This window comes from Protomyctophum bolini (genome assembly GCF_963924005.1).
Source record: "Protomyctophum bolini genome assembly, chromosome: 2".
NCBI classification, from domain to species: Eukaryota; Metazoa; Chordata; class Actinopteri; order Myctophiformes; family Myctophidae; genus Protomyctophum; species Protomyctophum bolini.
The window spans coordinates 20902175-20918993 of record NC_137863.1 but is presented as its reverse complement, the minus strand read 5'-3'; the positions used below and the strand labels follow the sequence as shown (position 1 = coordinate 20918993).

The 16819-nt window shown below is 45.2% G+C and overlaps 1 protein-coding gene across 1 annotated transcript in view; it reads left to right on the top strand.

Annotated features, from left to right (window-relative positions):
* Positions 1-16819, top strand: part of LOC308332288 (DDB1- and CUL4-associated factor 1-like) — a 38463-nt gene that overhangs the window by 14150 nt on the left and 7494 nt on the right. Inside the window, exons 10-20 of the mRNA XM_080788093.1 lie at positions 2447-2605; positions 3798-3977; positions 4661-4770; positions 9737-9836; positions 10603-10772; positions 11062-11174; positions 11752-11828; positions 12672-12815; positions 13713-13868; positions 14439-15107; positions 15901-16178. Of these exons, the coding sequence (XP_080644219.1) occupies positions 2447-2605; positions 3798-3977; positions 4661-4770; positions 9737-9836; positions 10603-10772; positions 11062-11174; positions 11752-11828; positions 12672-12815; positions 13713-13868; positions 14439-15107; positions 15901-16178 (2156 nt within the window). The remainder of the gene's footprint in view (positions 1-2446; positions 2606-3797; positions 3978-4660; positions 4771-9736; positions 9837-10602; positions 10773-11061; positions 11175-11751; positions 11829-12671; positions 12816-13712; positions 13869-14438; positions 15108-15900; positions 16179-16819) is intronic.

Sequence of the window (16819 nt, the reverse complement as noted above, 5' to 3'; positions counted from 1 at the left end):
TGCCCTAAACAAACATTAAAGTCCATGGACTTGGCGGGAAAGAAAAGAGAAATAAAGTAGAAAATAGACTGCTTCCATATGATGCAATTTCAAAAGCCAGGCATTGAAGGGGCTAGCCAGAGCCCCTCATAAATGACAGTGCAGGAGGAGGTGAGATGTGGCGTGCCATGGCAAAACTATACAATGGAAAGGAGCCATAATTGGGTCAAAGGCTCTTTTATTTTTTATTTTTTTATTGGTATTTTTTGGCTTTGGTGTTTATTTTATATTTCTATGGAGGGACAGACAGTAGGCTGACAGGAAATGGGGAGCGAGATGGGGGGGGGGGGGGTGACAACGACATGCAGTAAGGGCCGTCGAGATCGGGAGTCGAACCCGCGGCACCCTGCCAGACTGGATTACCAGCCAAGGTGCCTGGAACGCTGAGCCACGGCCCAGGCCCAAAGGCTCTTTTTAAATATTAAGTTTGTATTGTATAATAATCGCAGTCAAGGGAGCTTGGATGTGGCTGAAACCGTGCCCACATTTTGGATTTATGTCATAGGCTGTGTTCATGAGGTGTCTGAGATGCACATGACTTGTTCATTTAGCTCTGTGTTGAAGCTGTATTATTGTGATATAATAAATTTATATTTTGTCCAATATTGTGTGGCAGACTATGTTTATACAATGTAATAACATGCACAACTGGCATGGTTGTATTTGGTCTCCCTGCTACAGAAGTCTGACATCTCTGTCACTAGAGGGCGCTGTCCCCCCTGCGTCACTGTCGTCACACAGAGTTATATATTTTTTTGTATTGGAATTCCCATAAGGGACGCTTAGATCGCCCACCCCGGTGATGTTACTCATATGGACATGAAGCATCAACTCTGGCGTTATCAAATGTAACACAATATCATCAATGCCACAGTCACACACCTGACATGGTCAACAGGGTTGTTTTTGTTTAATTTCTTTGTATATTTCACAGTTCTTAAATGACACAATCTAAGATGTGCCTATGGGAATTCCAATACAATAAAAACTCACTGTGAAGTGAGGGGCACCTTTTCTCTCAGACAGTCTTTTGCTGCTACATGACGTCACTGAGTGGGGGCATATTTAAAGCAAACATGAGAAGTCCAAATATTTGGCTTAAATGTCATTGGGGGAGGGGTGGGCAATGATAAAGCAAACATAAAAAAGTCCATAGACTTGGCTCAATGGCTGCCACATGACCTGATGGCCCGGGGCTTCGATTGCGGAATTAACGGCGTGACCCAGGGGTAGTGCCCCCCCCCCCCCCCTTCCCCGGTAGAAAATGGAGAACACTTGACGTCACCAAATTTGGAACGACGTTATTGGTTAGCGAAATACAAGTTGGCTCCCACCAATGGCTTTCCCCCAGGCTTTCATTTTTTTAGCCTAATAACGAACGAAAATAAAAACCAACTCCGAGGCTACTATTCAAAGTATGACTCAGACTACATGATTGTAAAAGCTTGTATTGTAGGGAGGCTGTGGCTCAGGAGGTAGAGCAGGTCGTCCAATGATCCATGGGTCGGCGGTTCGAATCCCGGCTTCTCCTGTCCACATGTCGACGTGTCCTTGGGCAAGACACTGAACCCCACATTGCCTCCAATGAGTCGGTCGGTGCCTCGCATGGCAGCTTGCCACCATTGGTGTGTGAATGTGGGAAGTGAGGACGCTGGCGTCGACTGTTTTCCGCTTCACCTCCCAATGTATGAATGGATGAACCATTGTAATGCGCTTTGAGTAGATAAGATATATCTAGATAAGATATATCGTTATTGTCACTGTATGAGACATACAACGAAATTCCGTTTAGTGCAACCACAACATATAAGAAAAACACTAATGGGGCAACTTCATGGCATAAAACTGTTAGTCCGTCATAGTCCAGTCAAGTTATCTCAATCCATTAAGTATTCCAATGCACCGCTAAAATAGTAGTAAAATACACCAATAAAATGTACTTTCACAAGTAGATAAAATAAGGGGGACTGTACAAATCCCAATGTGCTTTGAGTAGGCGCATGGTGCATAGAAAAGCGCTGTAAAAATGTAATTCATTATTATTCTTTTAGTGCCGGAAGTGCTTCAAAATAGGAGCTCTGTGGTGCCGGAGTTGTCTGAGCGCTTTTACTCTGAAAGCCATGAACCTGAAACAATTTCCTAAAAAAGTTGACTTTACAAAGTTGACCTCACATTGCACAGTGCTCTCTGTCTCTAGTACCTGGCATCCCTACTCCTCCATAACGGTGTCGTGCTCTGTCTCTAGTACCTGGCATCCCTGCTCCTCCATAACGGTGTTGTGCTCTGTCTCTAGTACCTGGCATCCCTGCTCCTCCATAACGGTGTTGTGCTCTGTCTCTCCTGTCTCTAGTACCTGGCATCCCTGCTCCTCCATAACGGTGTTGTGCTCTGTCTCTCCTGTCTCTAGTACCTGGCATCCCTGCTCCTCCATAAGAAGTTTGCTGCAGAGTTCATCGCACACGGAGGCGTCCAGAAGCTGCTGGAGATCCCCCGGCCGTCCATGGCAGCCACCGGCGTCTCCCTATGCCTCTACTATCTGGCCTACAACCAGGACGCCATGGAGAGGGTATAGAGAGCACTGCTTGCCCAAACCTTTTAGCCCGTGACCCACAAGAGAAATTAGAATAGGATAAAATAGCGCACATCTTGGTGCTGAGCCAAACTGTTAAACTAACCGATATCATGAACAAAAGCAAGGGCTCGCAACTCACTTTGTAATACTCCAGGTAAATGTAATCACAATCACAGCAGTGAGGACATCTCATACTTTCTCAAGTATGAGACTTGAGAAAGACCAATATGGGTTGAAACGTTGTACTGTATGCCTGCTGCGATTGTGAATACATTTACCTGGAGCATTACAAAGTGAGCCCTTGCTTTTGTCCAAAAGAGAAATTAGACATTCCCCCGGGACCCAGACTAGTGTAAATTGCAGATCTACAAGCTCACATCGCGCCACGCCGGCTATTTTCACTACCCCTTAAACATTTGTAGAAATGTATTCAAGAAATTACTTTGAAATCAAGTAATTTTATTTTGGTAATAATTCATGAATTCATTCACCTTTTTGGGGAATTTTCCGTGACCCACAAATGGATCCCCAACCGAACACTGGTTGGGGATCGGGAACCAGTGGTATAGAGTGCTGGTTCTCAACCTCCTTAATGTCCGTTTGATATGCATCAGGCTAGGATAGGGATCCCCATTTGATACGATAACCCCATAATATAGTTATACGCTAATTAAATCCTCAGTTATTTAAACTCCTGTAAGTGTCCATTTGATCGATTAAAAAAAACATCATAGTACAGATTATATAATATAAACACAATAGGGAGATGCAAAGCTACAGTCGATGGAATTTAATTAATTGTCAATGGAAGCCAGCGACATGAAGATGCAAAGATGAATCCGACGTTTGTGCAAAACACCTACAAATACACTGTGTAGCTTTGTATCTTTTGCATCTGCCCGTGTGAACGCAGCATATTAAGCCATTTTGGGGCGGGAACCCCTTTTGGTGTTTGGTGTTTTGGCATTATGTTATGCTTTAACTATTGAAAAATAGCAGATCTACAAGCTCGCCACCGAGTGGCGCGCTACGAGCTTGTAATCTGCTATTTTTGAAAAATCGAAGAACGACTGACATAGAAACATAGCCTTTTCAGAAAACTGATCTCAGGTCAGAATTGGTTAACCCTGGTGTGTGTGTGTGTGTGTGTGTGTGTGTGTGTGTGTGTGTGTGTGTGTCCTTCCAGGTGTGTACTCTGGCAGACGGCGTCCTATCAGACATGGTGTCCTATGCTCTGTGGCTGTTGGAGTCGTCTCACGCGTCAGGCTGCTGCCACGCCACCATGTTCTTCTCCATCTCCTTCTCCTTCAGGGCCATCCTGCAGCTGTTCGACCAGCACGACGGACTCCGGCGCCTGGTCAACCTGGTACAACCACACCTTGTTGTTTTTTGTCTTTGCTTTCTCAGCGAAAGCTTTCTCCTTAGTGTTCATTTGACACTCGGGATCCTACTACGCAAAGAGAATGGCCTGCACAGGAAAAGTGCAGTGTGAGTCCATTTATTCAAGTCTTTTGAATATGACCGACATGAGACTTTATTAACCCCTAGGCTACGGAACACGGAAATAACGGAATTAATCGAAAAATATAAACATGCCATATACGGAAGGAACGGAATGTATTGACTGTCAGTTATTTGGGGTTCAACTGAGCAAAAATGAGCATTTTTTCGCTAATATCGCTAATGTTGGATGTAATCATGTAAACGATCTATTCAAACCATCAGATCTTTCTATTAATGTTAAAATGATGAATTAAAAATAAGCCAATTTGTTACCCAAACAAAAAATTGGGATTGGTAGTCTAAGGGTTTAATACATTTTAAAATAAATTATTCACCAATTTCCTAAAGCATTAACGGCCAAATACAAAATAGATGATTATGCTGCTAATAATAATGGACACTGACTGGAAATGCACCATCGTAGAAATATAACTAATTGTTTTTTGTTTTGTTTTTTTAATTTGAGTGCCTCTGATGGTGTCTCATGTGTCACATGACTTAACACTTTGATGTTGTGATCTCTGTGACCTCTCCGACCCCTTGCAGATCAGTACGCTGGAGATCCTAAACGTCGACGAGCAGGTGCCCGTACTCAGTGATGACCAGGTGTTCTCAAGCCGACAGACGGCCAAACACACCTGTATGGCCCTGCGCAGGTACTGACCACACTACACACCTGTATGGCCCTGCACAGGTACTGACCACACTACACACCTGTATGGCCCTGCGCAGGTACTGACCACACTACACACCTGTATGGCCCTGCACAGGTACTGACCACACTACACACCTGTATGGCCCTGCGCAGGTACTGACCACACTACACACCTGTATGGCCCTGCACAGGTACTGACCACACTACACACCTGTATGGCCCTGCACAGCTACTGACCACACTACACACCTGTATGGCCCTGCACAGGTACTGACCACACTACACACCTGTATGGCCCTGCACAGGTACTGACCACACTACACACCTGTATGGCCCTGCACAGGTACTGACCACACTACACACCTGTATGGCCCTGCACAGGTACTGACCACACTACACACCTGTATGGCCCTGCACAGGTACTGACCACACTACACACCTGTATGGCCCTGCACAGGTACTGACCACACTACACACCTGTATGGCCCTGCACAGGTACTGACCACACTACACACCTGTATGGCCCTGCACAGGTACTGAACACACTACACACCTGTATGGCCCTGCACAGGTACTGACCACTCTACACACCTGTATGGCCCTGCACAGGTACTGACCACACTACACACCTGTATGCAGGTACTGACCACACTACACACCTGTATGGCCCTGCGCAGGTACTGACCACACTACACACCTGTATGGCCCTGCACAGGTACTGACCACACTACACACCTGTATGCAGGTACTGACCACACTACACACCTGTATGGCCCTGCGCAGGTACTGACCACACTACACACCTGTATGCAGGTACTGACCACACTACACACCTGTATGCAGGTACTGACCACACTACACACCTGTATGGCCCTGCACAGGTACTGACCACACTACACACCTGTATGCAGGTACTGACCACACTACACACCTGTATGGCCCTGCACAGGTACTGACCACACTACACACCTGTATGCAGGTACTGACCACACTACACACCTGTATGCAGGTACTGACCAGTGTTTTCGTCAACTAAAACTAAGACGAAAAATGTTCGTCGACTACCTTTTTATCACTGATGGAAACTAAATAAAAACTAAGCTATGATGACTAAAACTAAGACTACCGTGTATATATATATATATATATATATATATATATATATATATATATATATATATATATATATATATATATATATATATATATATACTGACAATTCCGTCAACAAATAAAAACTAGACTAAAATGTTAGGAAGGGACTAGTGGACAAGAGATCCAGTATACCGGTAAGTCACTTTACAATTAGTTGCATGCTGAAAATAGCCGATCTACAAGCTCACAACGCGTCCCGCTTTGACGCGTTGTGAGCTTGTAGATCGGCTATTTTCAGCAAGTGGAAAAAAAACTGTCATTACGACGGGATCAAGGCCCGCCAAAATTCATTTTAGCAGACTAAATCAACTATATTTAGTCGACTAAAATCTTATGACATTTAGTCGACTAAAACTAGACTTAACACTAAAACATTCCGGGTGACTAAAATGTGACTAAAACTACCGTAAGTGGGGGAAAAAAAGACTGACTAAAATAAAAATGTGCTGCCAAAAACAACAATGGTACTGAATACCAAACACACCTGTATGGCCCTGCGCAGGTACTGACCACACTACACTCTAGGGCTGACCTTCGATCACGTATTTGATGATCGATTCCTTTGTTACGATCTTCGACGCTTCGAAACCCAACGCGGCGGGGGGGGGTGGGGGGGGGGGGGGGGGGTGCGATGATGTGCGATGATGCGAGCTGTGACTCTTTGGCTTAAACAACGATATAGCGGAGAGAAAGGCATGCTTGGATTGGTCTCATTTATTTGAAACAATAAGCAACAACTGTTGCAGCCTTCATGAAAGCAGTGACTGACGCACAAATAATTAGGCTTAATAAAACATCCGACCGTAACAAGTCAACTGCCTGAAACAGGCATTACCTCTCCATCAAATAAAAAAATATATAATCCTCTGTCAATTGTAAACGAACTGTAACATGAACAGTGTTGGGACGTAACGTAACGTAAATAACGCGTTACAGTAACGCCGTTACGTTCGGCAGTAACGGTTGCTGTAACGCGTTATTTTTTTAACTTCAGTAACTTGTTACAGTTACTACATGGTGCGTTATTCCGTTACTCTTCCGTTATTTTTCATGTAGTCTCGATCGGGGGAGAATGAGAAGAACTGTCATGCTTGCCTTGCGGGAGAGAAGGGGGAGGAGGAGGAGTGTGTGTGCGTTTGTGTGTGTGTGTGTGTGTGTGTACTACACGTGGTGATGCGCAAGTTTGTTTACTCTGACTAGTGTCATGGCGGCGCCCATATCGCAAATGGCTATATTCCTCCTTATTTCCTTCAGCTGCTCCAATCCAGCACAAAGTACAGTCAAAGTAAGTTGTTGAGTCCAAGCAAATTATGATGATCCCATTCCCACCGGCTATACCACCGTGTGTTTGTTTATGTCGGTCGCGCGCGTGTGTGTGTGTGTGTGTGTGTGTGTGTCGTGTGCGCCGTGTAGGCTATGCACATCATGTGAGCGAGCGAGCGAGAGAAAAAGGGAGAGAGAGAGAGAGAGACAGACAGTCAGACACTGAAAGAGGCTGCGCGTGTGCGTTCGTGTGTGTGTGTGTGTGTGTGTGTGTGTGTGTGTGTGTGTGTGTGTGTGTGTGTGTGTGTGTGTGTGTGTGTGTGTGAGACAGTGTGCGTATAGCTACTTTTGAGCGAGAGAGAGACGGACAGATACTGAAAGAGACTTTGCGCGTGTGTGTTTGATTATCAAATATTAATTCTGGTTTTGGTCTTACTTTGTTTATATATCCAGAATCAAATTAGTATTGCCACCACCACCAATAAGAGCAGCTATGAGCTATCTCAGCCTATCTGCACAGTATAGCCTACAACATTCACTGGAGCAGTGGAACTGGAACCCTCATGTTGTTGGTTGTAGCCTACTTATATTTAGTTGTTTGCTATAAATATGTATTGATAGGCCTACATAGCATCATCAAAATCACCACCAGTCCCCCCTGCTATTGGTTTTATTATCACTGTACTGAACTGAAGGCATGAATGAATGGCCTGGAAGTGGGAGCCCGTTTTTCTTTTTGAGTGGTGCAACCACTCTATTATAGACAACTATGTGTGTCCCTGGTTGGCTGGCTGTGTCCCCGTGTCCCTGGGTCTGAGCACGGAAATAGCATATTTTCTCCACCAAGTGTTTTGGATGCGGGGCGGCTCGCCGGAACCGGCACCGGCGAGCCGAGCCGAAAAGTAACGAAAAAGTTACTTTTCGAAGTAACGCTTTACTTTTTGGTTTAAGTAACAGTAAAGTAACTAAGTTACTTTTGAAATGATGTAACTAGTAACTGTAACTAGTTACTTTTTAAAAGTAACGGTCCCAACACTGAACATGAATGAACTCTTCAAGCCTGACACTTAATAAAATCAACCACGGTTGATTTGATTGATCATAAAGTTAATGTGACTGTGAGTGTGTGCGTATGGGATAAAATATATAAACTTCACAGATTATAGATCACTTGGAATTATAACAATCTGAGTATTGCCTGAATAATGCCACTAGTGAAATCCCATTTTTTATCGACATGCGATGCCGATGGAGAAATCCCACATAGTTAAATTACCTCATAGTCATGCTGCATGCGCTGTTGGTCGATGAAGAATTATAATCCAAGGTTTGTCAATCATATTATGGTTTATGGTTGAAAGTAAACCATAATAAGTAAACTTTAAGAAGAGATCTGCAGTCATTGTGCTGCAGACTGCAGTGCAGAGTGCATGAGAGCAGCTCCGCTTGCTAATTGAGTTGACATTTGCGCATCTTCACTGCATGGCATTACAGTAATTAGTTATTTGCCAGCACCTGCTCCAATATAGGTCTAAATCAAACTTTATTTATATAGCACATTTAAAACAATAAAAGCTGACCAAAGTGCTGTAGGCCTACAGGCTGAAACAAGTGGAGCATCACCATCGGCGCACAAAAAAAAGCATAATTAAAAGAAAAAACACAGGCAAATAGTATAGGCTACATAATTACAATAATACGATCAGGTGCAATTAAATGCCAAAGAGAAAAGGTGTTTTGGTCTGGGTCTGTAGGAGCTGCTCTGCTGCATGGGAGTTCACAGTGATGGAACAGGTCAGTCTTCAGACAAGAAAAAAAAATGATATCGCTGGCAACGGCAAAATCAATTCTCCGCATCGCCAAAATAGGCCTAGTTTAATTCGTGCCATTATAGCCTACTCAGCCAATATGCACAACGCAGCGCATGAGATTGCAGATCTTTGAATTTTCGGTGCGCACACTGAGCGCACTCACCATGTGAATCCAAGCAGGTCCTCACAAGTATAATGTACACCGCCAGGCTCCACAAGGTTCTCAGCGCAATGGCGCATCGATAAAAGTTGGGATTTTATAGTGGCATTATTCAGGCAATACTCAACAATTGTTATAATTCCAAGTGATCTATAATCTGTGAAGTTTATATTTTCATTTTCGTGTAAGTAATGTTTTTATATGACTTATCAAACATGGTAGCCTATATTTAATGTCCACTGAGCTGTGGTGTCATTTTCACTCTCGTGTAGCCTACAACCTTTATTCAAATAGCGTATTTTAAAATGCAACCACACTTTCGATTTATTTTTCCTGGCTCCTGGGACTGCAGCTGCACTTGTTCAGTTGACTTCCTTGTTGTTAACACGGGGAAAGAGGAGGCGTTGCGAGGTGCTGCGAGGCGCCAAATGGGGCCATCTCGCGGACCAAAAGCGTCCGCTTTTTTTTTAAATGACTATTCGATTCAAAATTTAAAAATCGATTCCCGTGCGTTCCCTAGCTTAATGTTCTTCCGTATGCAGCTCAGTGAGTGATATGGGAAGCATTTTCCTCTGCAGGTACTTTGAGGCTCACCTGGCAGTGAAAACGGAACAGGTCAAACAATCTCTCCACAGAACAGAAGGGGGCAGCACTGTGCACCAGCAGCCACATTATAAGGTATGTGTATTAGAACTTCCACTACTACTACTAATATATCTACTACCAATACTATATAATAAGTACCCGAGCACTGCATAGTAGTGCTCCGGTGGTGGTGGGGAGGTGACCACCGCTCCGGTGGTGGTGGTGAGGTGACCACCGCTCCGGTGGTGGTGGTGAGGTGACCACCGCTCCCGTGGTGGTGGGGAGGTGACCACCGCTCCGGTGGTGGTGGGGAGGTGAACACCGCTCCGGTGGTAGTGGCACCGCTCCGGTGGTGGTGGGGAGGTGACCACCGCTCCGGTGGTGGTGGGGAGGTGACCACCGCTCCGGTGGTGGTGGGGAGGTGACCACCGCTCCGGTGGTGGTGGGGAGGTGACCACCGCTCCGGTGGTGGTGGTGAGGTGACCACTGCTCCGGTGGTGGTGAAGGTGAGGTGACCGCCTGAGCTGAAATAGCGTTTAGCGGTGGTGAGTAAAAACAGAGAGAATTAGGGCTGGGGCGGTGGCGGTGGTTTGCTCTTCACCGTGGCTCGTGACGTCATGTTGTAGTTCGGTGGTCACCTCGCCAACGAAAATCCAGACTATGAATGAGCCTTTATTCTTGGACCGATCAGACCAATCGGAACTGGGAGCTCTTATTCCCAGTTCTGATTGGTCGATATTTGCCCCTAACTTGCACAGATGCGCGAGGGCCTGGTCATCGCTGCTTGCAGCTTTAATTTATATATTCTGTGTGTGTGTGTGTGTGTGTGTGTGTGTGTGTGTGTGCGCTCTCCATCCAGCCTTGCTCGTACACCCGGGAGCAGGTGGTTGAAATGATGGAGTTCCTGATAGAGTGTGGCGCTCCTCATGTCCACTGGGAGCAGGCTGACGCCTTCTACAAGCTCTCCTGTGTTCCCCTGACACTGCAGCTCATCTCTACCGCCTGCGACTGGAGGACCTACTATGGCAGGTAACGCACACGGACGGAGGGGAACTTTTATACTGACCAAAGCCTAGCCGAGTGTTGCCTAGCGACGGTTGAGATATCCACGCAGTGGTCAAGAGCCATCTCAACTAAAAGAAAAAAAGACGTTGAAGATGTTTTTTGACGCTCTGCCCGCAGTGAATGAGTTTTAAGACATAACTACATCTCTTATAAACTCATCTCTATCTGTCGTGTTGTACCCGGCGACTTCTAACTTCTAAAACGAATATAATCCATTATTATCATGTTTTCTGTCGGTCCTTCCTCTGTGCAGGAGTGACACGGTGCGGTACGCCCTGGATATCCTGGCCATTCTGACCGTGGTTCCTAAGATCCAGATGGCACTGGTCTCTCTGGATGAGACCCGCTCTCCCGACTCCACCATCGGTCCGTAAAAAGGAGACCTTTTCTTCTCTCTCCTTCTCTTCTTTTGTTTGTTTTCCGATGTCCATGTTTTTTTTTTGGTTAATTTACGGCTCTGAAGATTGAAGATTCAAATTCCCCACAACAGCTGGGGGTGTTTGGTTGGTGCAACGCAAATGTATACAGTAGTACCAGCAAAATGACAAATTACATGTCATGCACCAATCTGACAACACGGTACACAGAGCAAATTGAGAAATCCACACTTCTTGTTGGCAAACAGAAGAAGACTGGTCTGTGGTCGCACAGCGAAGCTCCCTGAGCCATATTGAAGTGCATTGAGTGGTGTGTTCTACTGTTATACGTTATAGACTCCGTTCTGAAAGTTTTGGGGAAAAAAGCGTATACCGTCTGCTGACCATTTTGACCACGTGCGAGCGTATAGCCTACAGTATATGTGTGCATGTCGCTATACCGTCTGACTAACCCTCGGTTAACCTTTTCTGAATTGTTTGCAGCCATGAGGTAAATTCAATTCCATCAAGTTTGACTTCCTGCCGTGTGTGTGTGTGTGTGTGTGTGTGTGTGTGTGTTTGCACAGGGATGGGTATAATCCTGGGCTTGGCAGAGGGAGAGGTGTTTGCTAATGACGCAGAGATCCAGAAGTCTGCCCTGCAGGTAACGAGGGATGCATAGACTAGACGCAGCTCTGTTGATGTCCCAACACTTTTGTGAATTTTGCCGTGGCCAAAGTTTAACCCATTTTGGGTGGGAACCCCTTTTGGTGTTAGCATTATGTTATGCTTTAGCTATTGAAAAATAACAGATCTACAAGCTCATATCGCGCCACGTCAGGCCTAAATGGTACCCAAACATAGCCTATCAAACATGTACAACAGACACTACGTATCACTTTATATCAAACTGTCTGTATCCAATCATGGATCCAGTAGGAAGGTGTTTATACCAGACTCATTGAAATATAGAGTCATGATGTCGCTGTGATACGATGCTCCATCGACACCCATAATAAGGATTTAGTGTTGCATCTGTAGAATGTTTTGGAACTATTGATCCCTTGATGGCAAACTGTGTTTTTCCGCATTCGTCTTGTTCCGCAATCGTCACCGAAACAAATTCCAAGTTGGTTATGGCAATAAATAATTGAATATTAACCCATTTTGGGCGGGAACCCCTTTTGTGTTTTAAACATTATGTTGTAGTTTAGCTATTGAAAAATAGCAGATCTACAAGCTCATAGTGCGCCACTCGGTGGCACGCTATGAGCTTGTAGATCTGCTATTTTTCAATAGCTATTTTGTCTGCTATTTTTGGGGGGGAAAAAAACTTTGAATATATATATATACTTTCAAATTCAAAGTTTTTAACTCTGGTCTAAATGGGTTAAGAATAATATATGAATATTCTTTGTTTACAACCGGAAGTCTTACATTATTTTCTTCTTAGTGGATTTCACTTGATTTAATTAATTAATGACTTCTCTCTCGTGCTCTCCTTCAGGTGATTACAAACTGTGTCTGTGCTCCGGACAAGAGTCTGAACACGGTGGGTGGGTTTGCGGTGTCCCCCCAGCAGCCCCCCGCCCCTCACAACAAGGTTCTGGCCCGCATGTGGAGGCTGGTGCAGAACAACAACGGCATTAAGGTGAGTTTGGCTGCACTTTGGTGTACTATAAGTCCAACACTTTAGTTATCCCTGCTTTACATCGCAATCGTAATTTTTTTTGTAACGGTGATCATGGGTTCTTTAGTTATGGGCCGTTGAATGAAGCATGTTTTGAGCGTTTCATACGGTTGGGGGAAGAGCGTGATAAGGCTGCAGGGATCAGGGTTTTTGGGCCTGATCACCGGTGGTTTTTCTCACGATCAGACGATGCCGATACGAAAAGTCTTTAATGAATTAGAAACAAATTCAATGTTTTTTTCAAAATATTTTCATACATATATATTCATACAATAAACTCCAAAAATCTAAAATATTCCATAAATTAGAAAACAAATGATTAAAGGAGTTGTGAAAAATAACGCTTTTCACTGGTTTGGGTCCCGGGGGAGACATCAAATTTCTCTTTTGGGTCTCAGCTCTCGGGCTAAAATGCTGGGGAACCCCTGGTCAACCCTTTTCATATCAAGGTCCAATTATTTATTCTGTATTTGAGCCACGGAACCACCATTTGATGAGAAAATAGCCTCTCGGACCCAAAACGTAGAATATTGTGATGTTGGATACGATTTTGTCCACAATTCCATGTGTATGATGTGGTACCATAGGAGAGACAACAGGCGACAACAAAATAACATTCTCTAATTCTGTAGACTTCTTGTAAATTAAGTAATCTCAGATGTTTAACAATAATTTAACTCTTGAGAGCTAATAATGATCCATTTGGTTAACAACATTAACACATCTCCATTATTTAGCTGGGGACCACCTGGCTGGAACCCCTTTCAAGGACCACTGTTTGTCCCTGGACCACTGGTTGAAAGAAAAACAAAAAAAACCCTGTTCTAGAGTGTTAACTTAACTGTGTTGTTGTGTCAGGTGCTGCTGTCGCTGTTGTCCATCAAGATGCCCATAACGGACGCAGACCGGATCCGCTCGCTCGCCTGTAAGGCTCTGGTGGGTCTGTCTCGCTGCTCGGCCATCAGGCAGATCATCAGCAAGCTGCCTCTGTTCAGCAGTGGACACATACAGCAGGTCAGTCTCTCCTCTGTTCAGCAGTGGACACATACAGCAGGTCAGTCTCTCCTCTGTTCAGCAGTGGACACATACAGCAGGTCAGTCTCTCCTCTGTTCAGCAGTGGACACATACAGCAGGTCAGTCTCTCCTCTGTTCAGCAGTGGACACATACAGCAGGTCAGTCTCTTCTTCTCTTCCATTTCAGCAAAAACTGTACGTACAGTGTTAGAATTAAGGTTGATTTATACTTTGCGTGTGTGGCAGAAGTCGTAGCTCTTAACATTTTCTGCTGAAATAATTTAATGCATGCTTCTATTACCAACCGCTTAAAAATAACATATTATTCAAGGAATATTATTTTGTACACAGACTTTATAATCGGCACATGCCCAGTCTTTTGTGTATTATATTATTTCCCCCAGCTCCACTACAATGCATCCAAAGCTTAGTAAAACAAATGAATCAGTATGGTATGTCGTCATATTTGTCACCCAGGAGATCATGTCTTCATGTGCCTGTCTTGTATAGCCCTGCAGTGGGCTGCAATAATAATTAATTTTATGTAAATAGTTATTTTTCTCCCCCAGCTGATGAAGGAACCGGTGTTGCAGGACAAGCGCTCCGAACACGTCCGTTTCTGCCGCTACGCGGCGGAGCTCACGGAGAGGGTCTCCGGCAAGCCCCTGCTCATCAGCACGGACGTGTCTCTGGCGCGCCTGCAGCGGGCCAACGTGGTGGCCCAGTCCCGCATCACCTTCCCCGAGAAGGAGCTCCTCATGCTGATCCGCAGCCACCTGCTGGCCAAGGGCCTTCAGGACACGGCCTGCACGCTGTCGAGAGAGGCCAACCTGCCCCTCTGTCAGAGCGCCTCGTCCTCTTCGTCCTGCGTCAGCCCCTCCTCCTCCTCCCCCTCCGTGGCGGCGCTGCTGCCCAGGACCTCCCGCCTCGCCCACGGGATGGCGGTCCGCGCCGCCGCCGGCCACGTGGGCTCGTCCCCCGTGTCCTCCTCTTCCTGCGTCGCCCCGCCGCCACCCTGGAATCCTCCTCCCTCGCTTCCCCACTCCTCCGCCCACTCCTCCTCCTCCGCCATCACGAGCCCTCCTCCTCCTCCTGCCACTAGTACCCACCACGGACACGGCTGCACGCCGGTCGGCCGGATCCTGTTTTCACGGGAGCGGCAAGCTCTTATGAGCAGCGGCTCGGGGAAGAAGTCTTCTGTGCTGAGGGAGAAATCTGACCACGGTGCCTTTATACAGGTTGGTGAAGTTATTACCTGGGTCCCTGACTGGGCCTTTAACCCATTTTGACCTGAGATCAGATTCTAAAAATGTCTTCTAAATCCTGACAGTTTTCTGAAAAAGCTATGTTTCTATGTCAGTCGTTCTTCGATTTTTCAAAAATATTTTTGTCAATAGCTAAAGCATAACATGATGCTAACACAAAAGGGGTTCCCGCCCAAAATGGGTTAAATACATTTTGACACGTGTTGAATATTGTCTCTAGCCAAATTCCAATACCCAACGTCTCGGCCGCTCGCTCACACTCGGTCACTCCAGCATGGCAGTGTTGAAATTGGTGACCTGCCGAAATATGTGACCATCTTGTGGACTTCACATATCTTACATGTAGGTCTTTAATTATGTGGCCTAAATACCACTGAGTTTGGATACGATACGATACAACTCATTGTCAGCTTGCACTGAAATTTGTTTTGCGTCCATGACGTCACCGTTCAAGAAACCGACAAGACATAGACAATACATTACAAAATGGTAGACATTACAGGACAACAATCACAGAAACAATCAGGAACAAGAACATATCCACTGGTTTAACGATTTTGGTTTAAAAGACAGACTGTTTTTCTTAAGTTGAACTCTGCTAATAAACAAATCACAATGATTTACATTCATACACTGACGTTAATTGATCTCCGTCTACACGATTGTCACATATTTCAGCAGGTCACCAATTTCACCGTAACACTGCCATGATGAGCGAGTGGCCAAGACTTTTGTTATTGTAATGTGGCTTCTGTCTTTTTCTCAGAGTCCTGCCATGAGGAAACAGCTGGAGCGCCACCTGCCCTCTCCACCCGCCCTGGACAGCATCATCACGGAGTACCTGCGGGAGCAGCACGCTCGCTGTCCCAACCCGGTCACCACCTGCCCCCCGTTCTCCCTCTTCACCCCGCACCGCTGCCCCGAGCCCAAGCAGAGACGACAGGCGCCCCACAGCTTCACCGCCCGGCTGGGGAGCAGGGTGCTGTACCCCAAATACGGAGGAGTGGACAGAGGCTGCCAGGATAGACACCTCATATTTAGCAGGTAAGAGCAGTGTGTGCGTACAGTACACGCAGTCACTGAGTCAGACACTCAGTCAGACAGACACTCACAGACAGGCAGACAAACACACTATACAACCATTAATATTGCAAGACTGTATATTTATCTGTATGAAGATTGAAGAGAGAGATCATGTATTTATCCACACTGTTGAGAAAGCACCAAGTGCAAGTAGTTGGTGTCTATTCAACCTTAAGGGCTTAACAAAACGCAAAATTCTAATCATGTACAGTACTATGTTTGCTTGTCTTGTACTGCATTGATCTGTTTTGATGTTGATTAATGTGCACTCTCCCTGGTAAATAAATACATAAATTGTCTTCTATTTGACAACGGAATATACAAATATGTGACCAGATTTGACAGAGAATCTGTCATCGTGCAACCTCCAGCTTTTCACCAGAGGAGAAAAACTGATATATATATATATGCAAAATGGGTTAATAGCACAGGCAAACTCTTCACATACTAGAATGTGTCTGAAATAATTGTCAGAGCTGAAATCGACATGTAAATATGAAATAAATATACAGTAGCTACTAGGTATAATGTTAGAGTCCACAGAAGTGAACCTTTCAAGCCTGTTTTCTCAACTTGCTGTTTTCTGTAAGACATTACTCTAT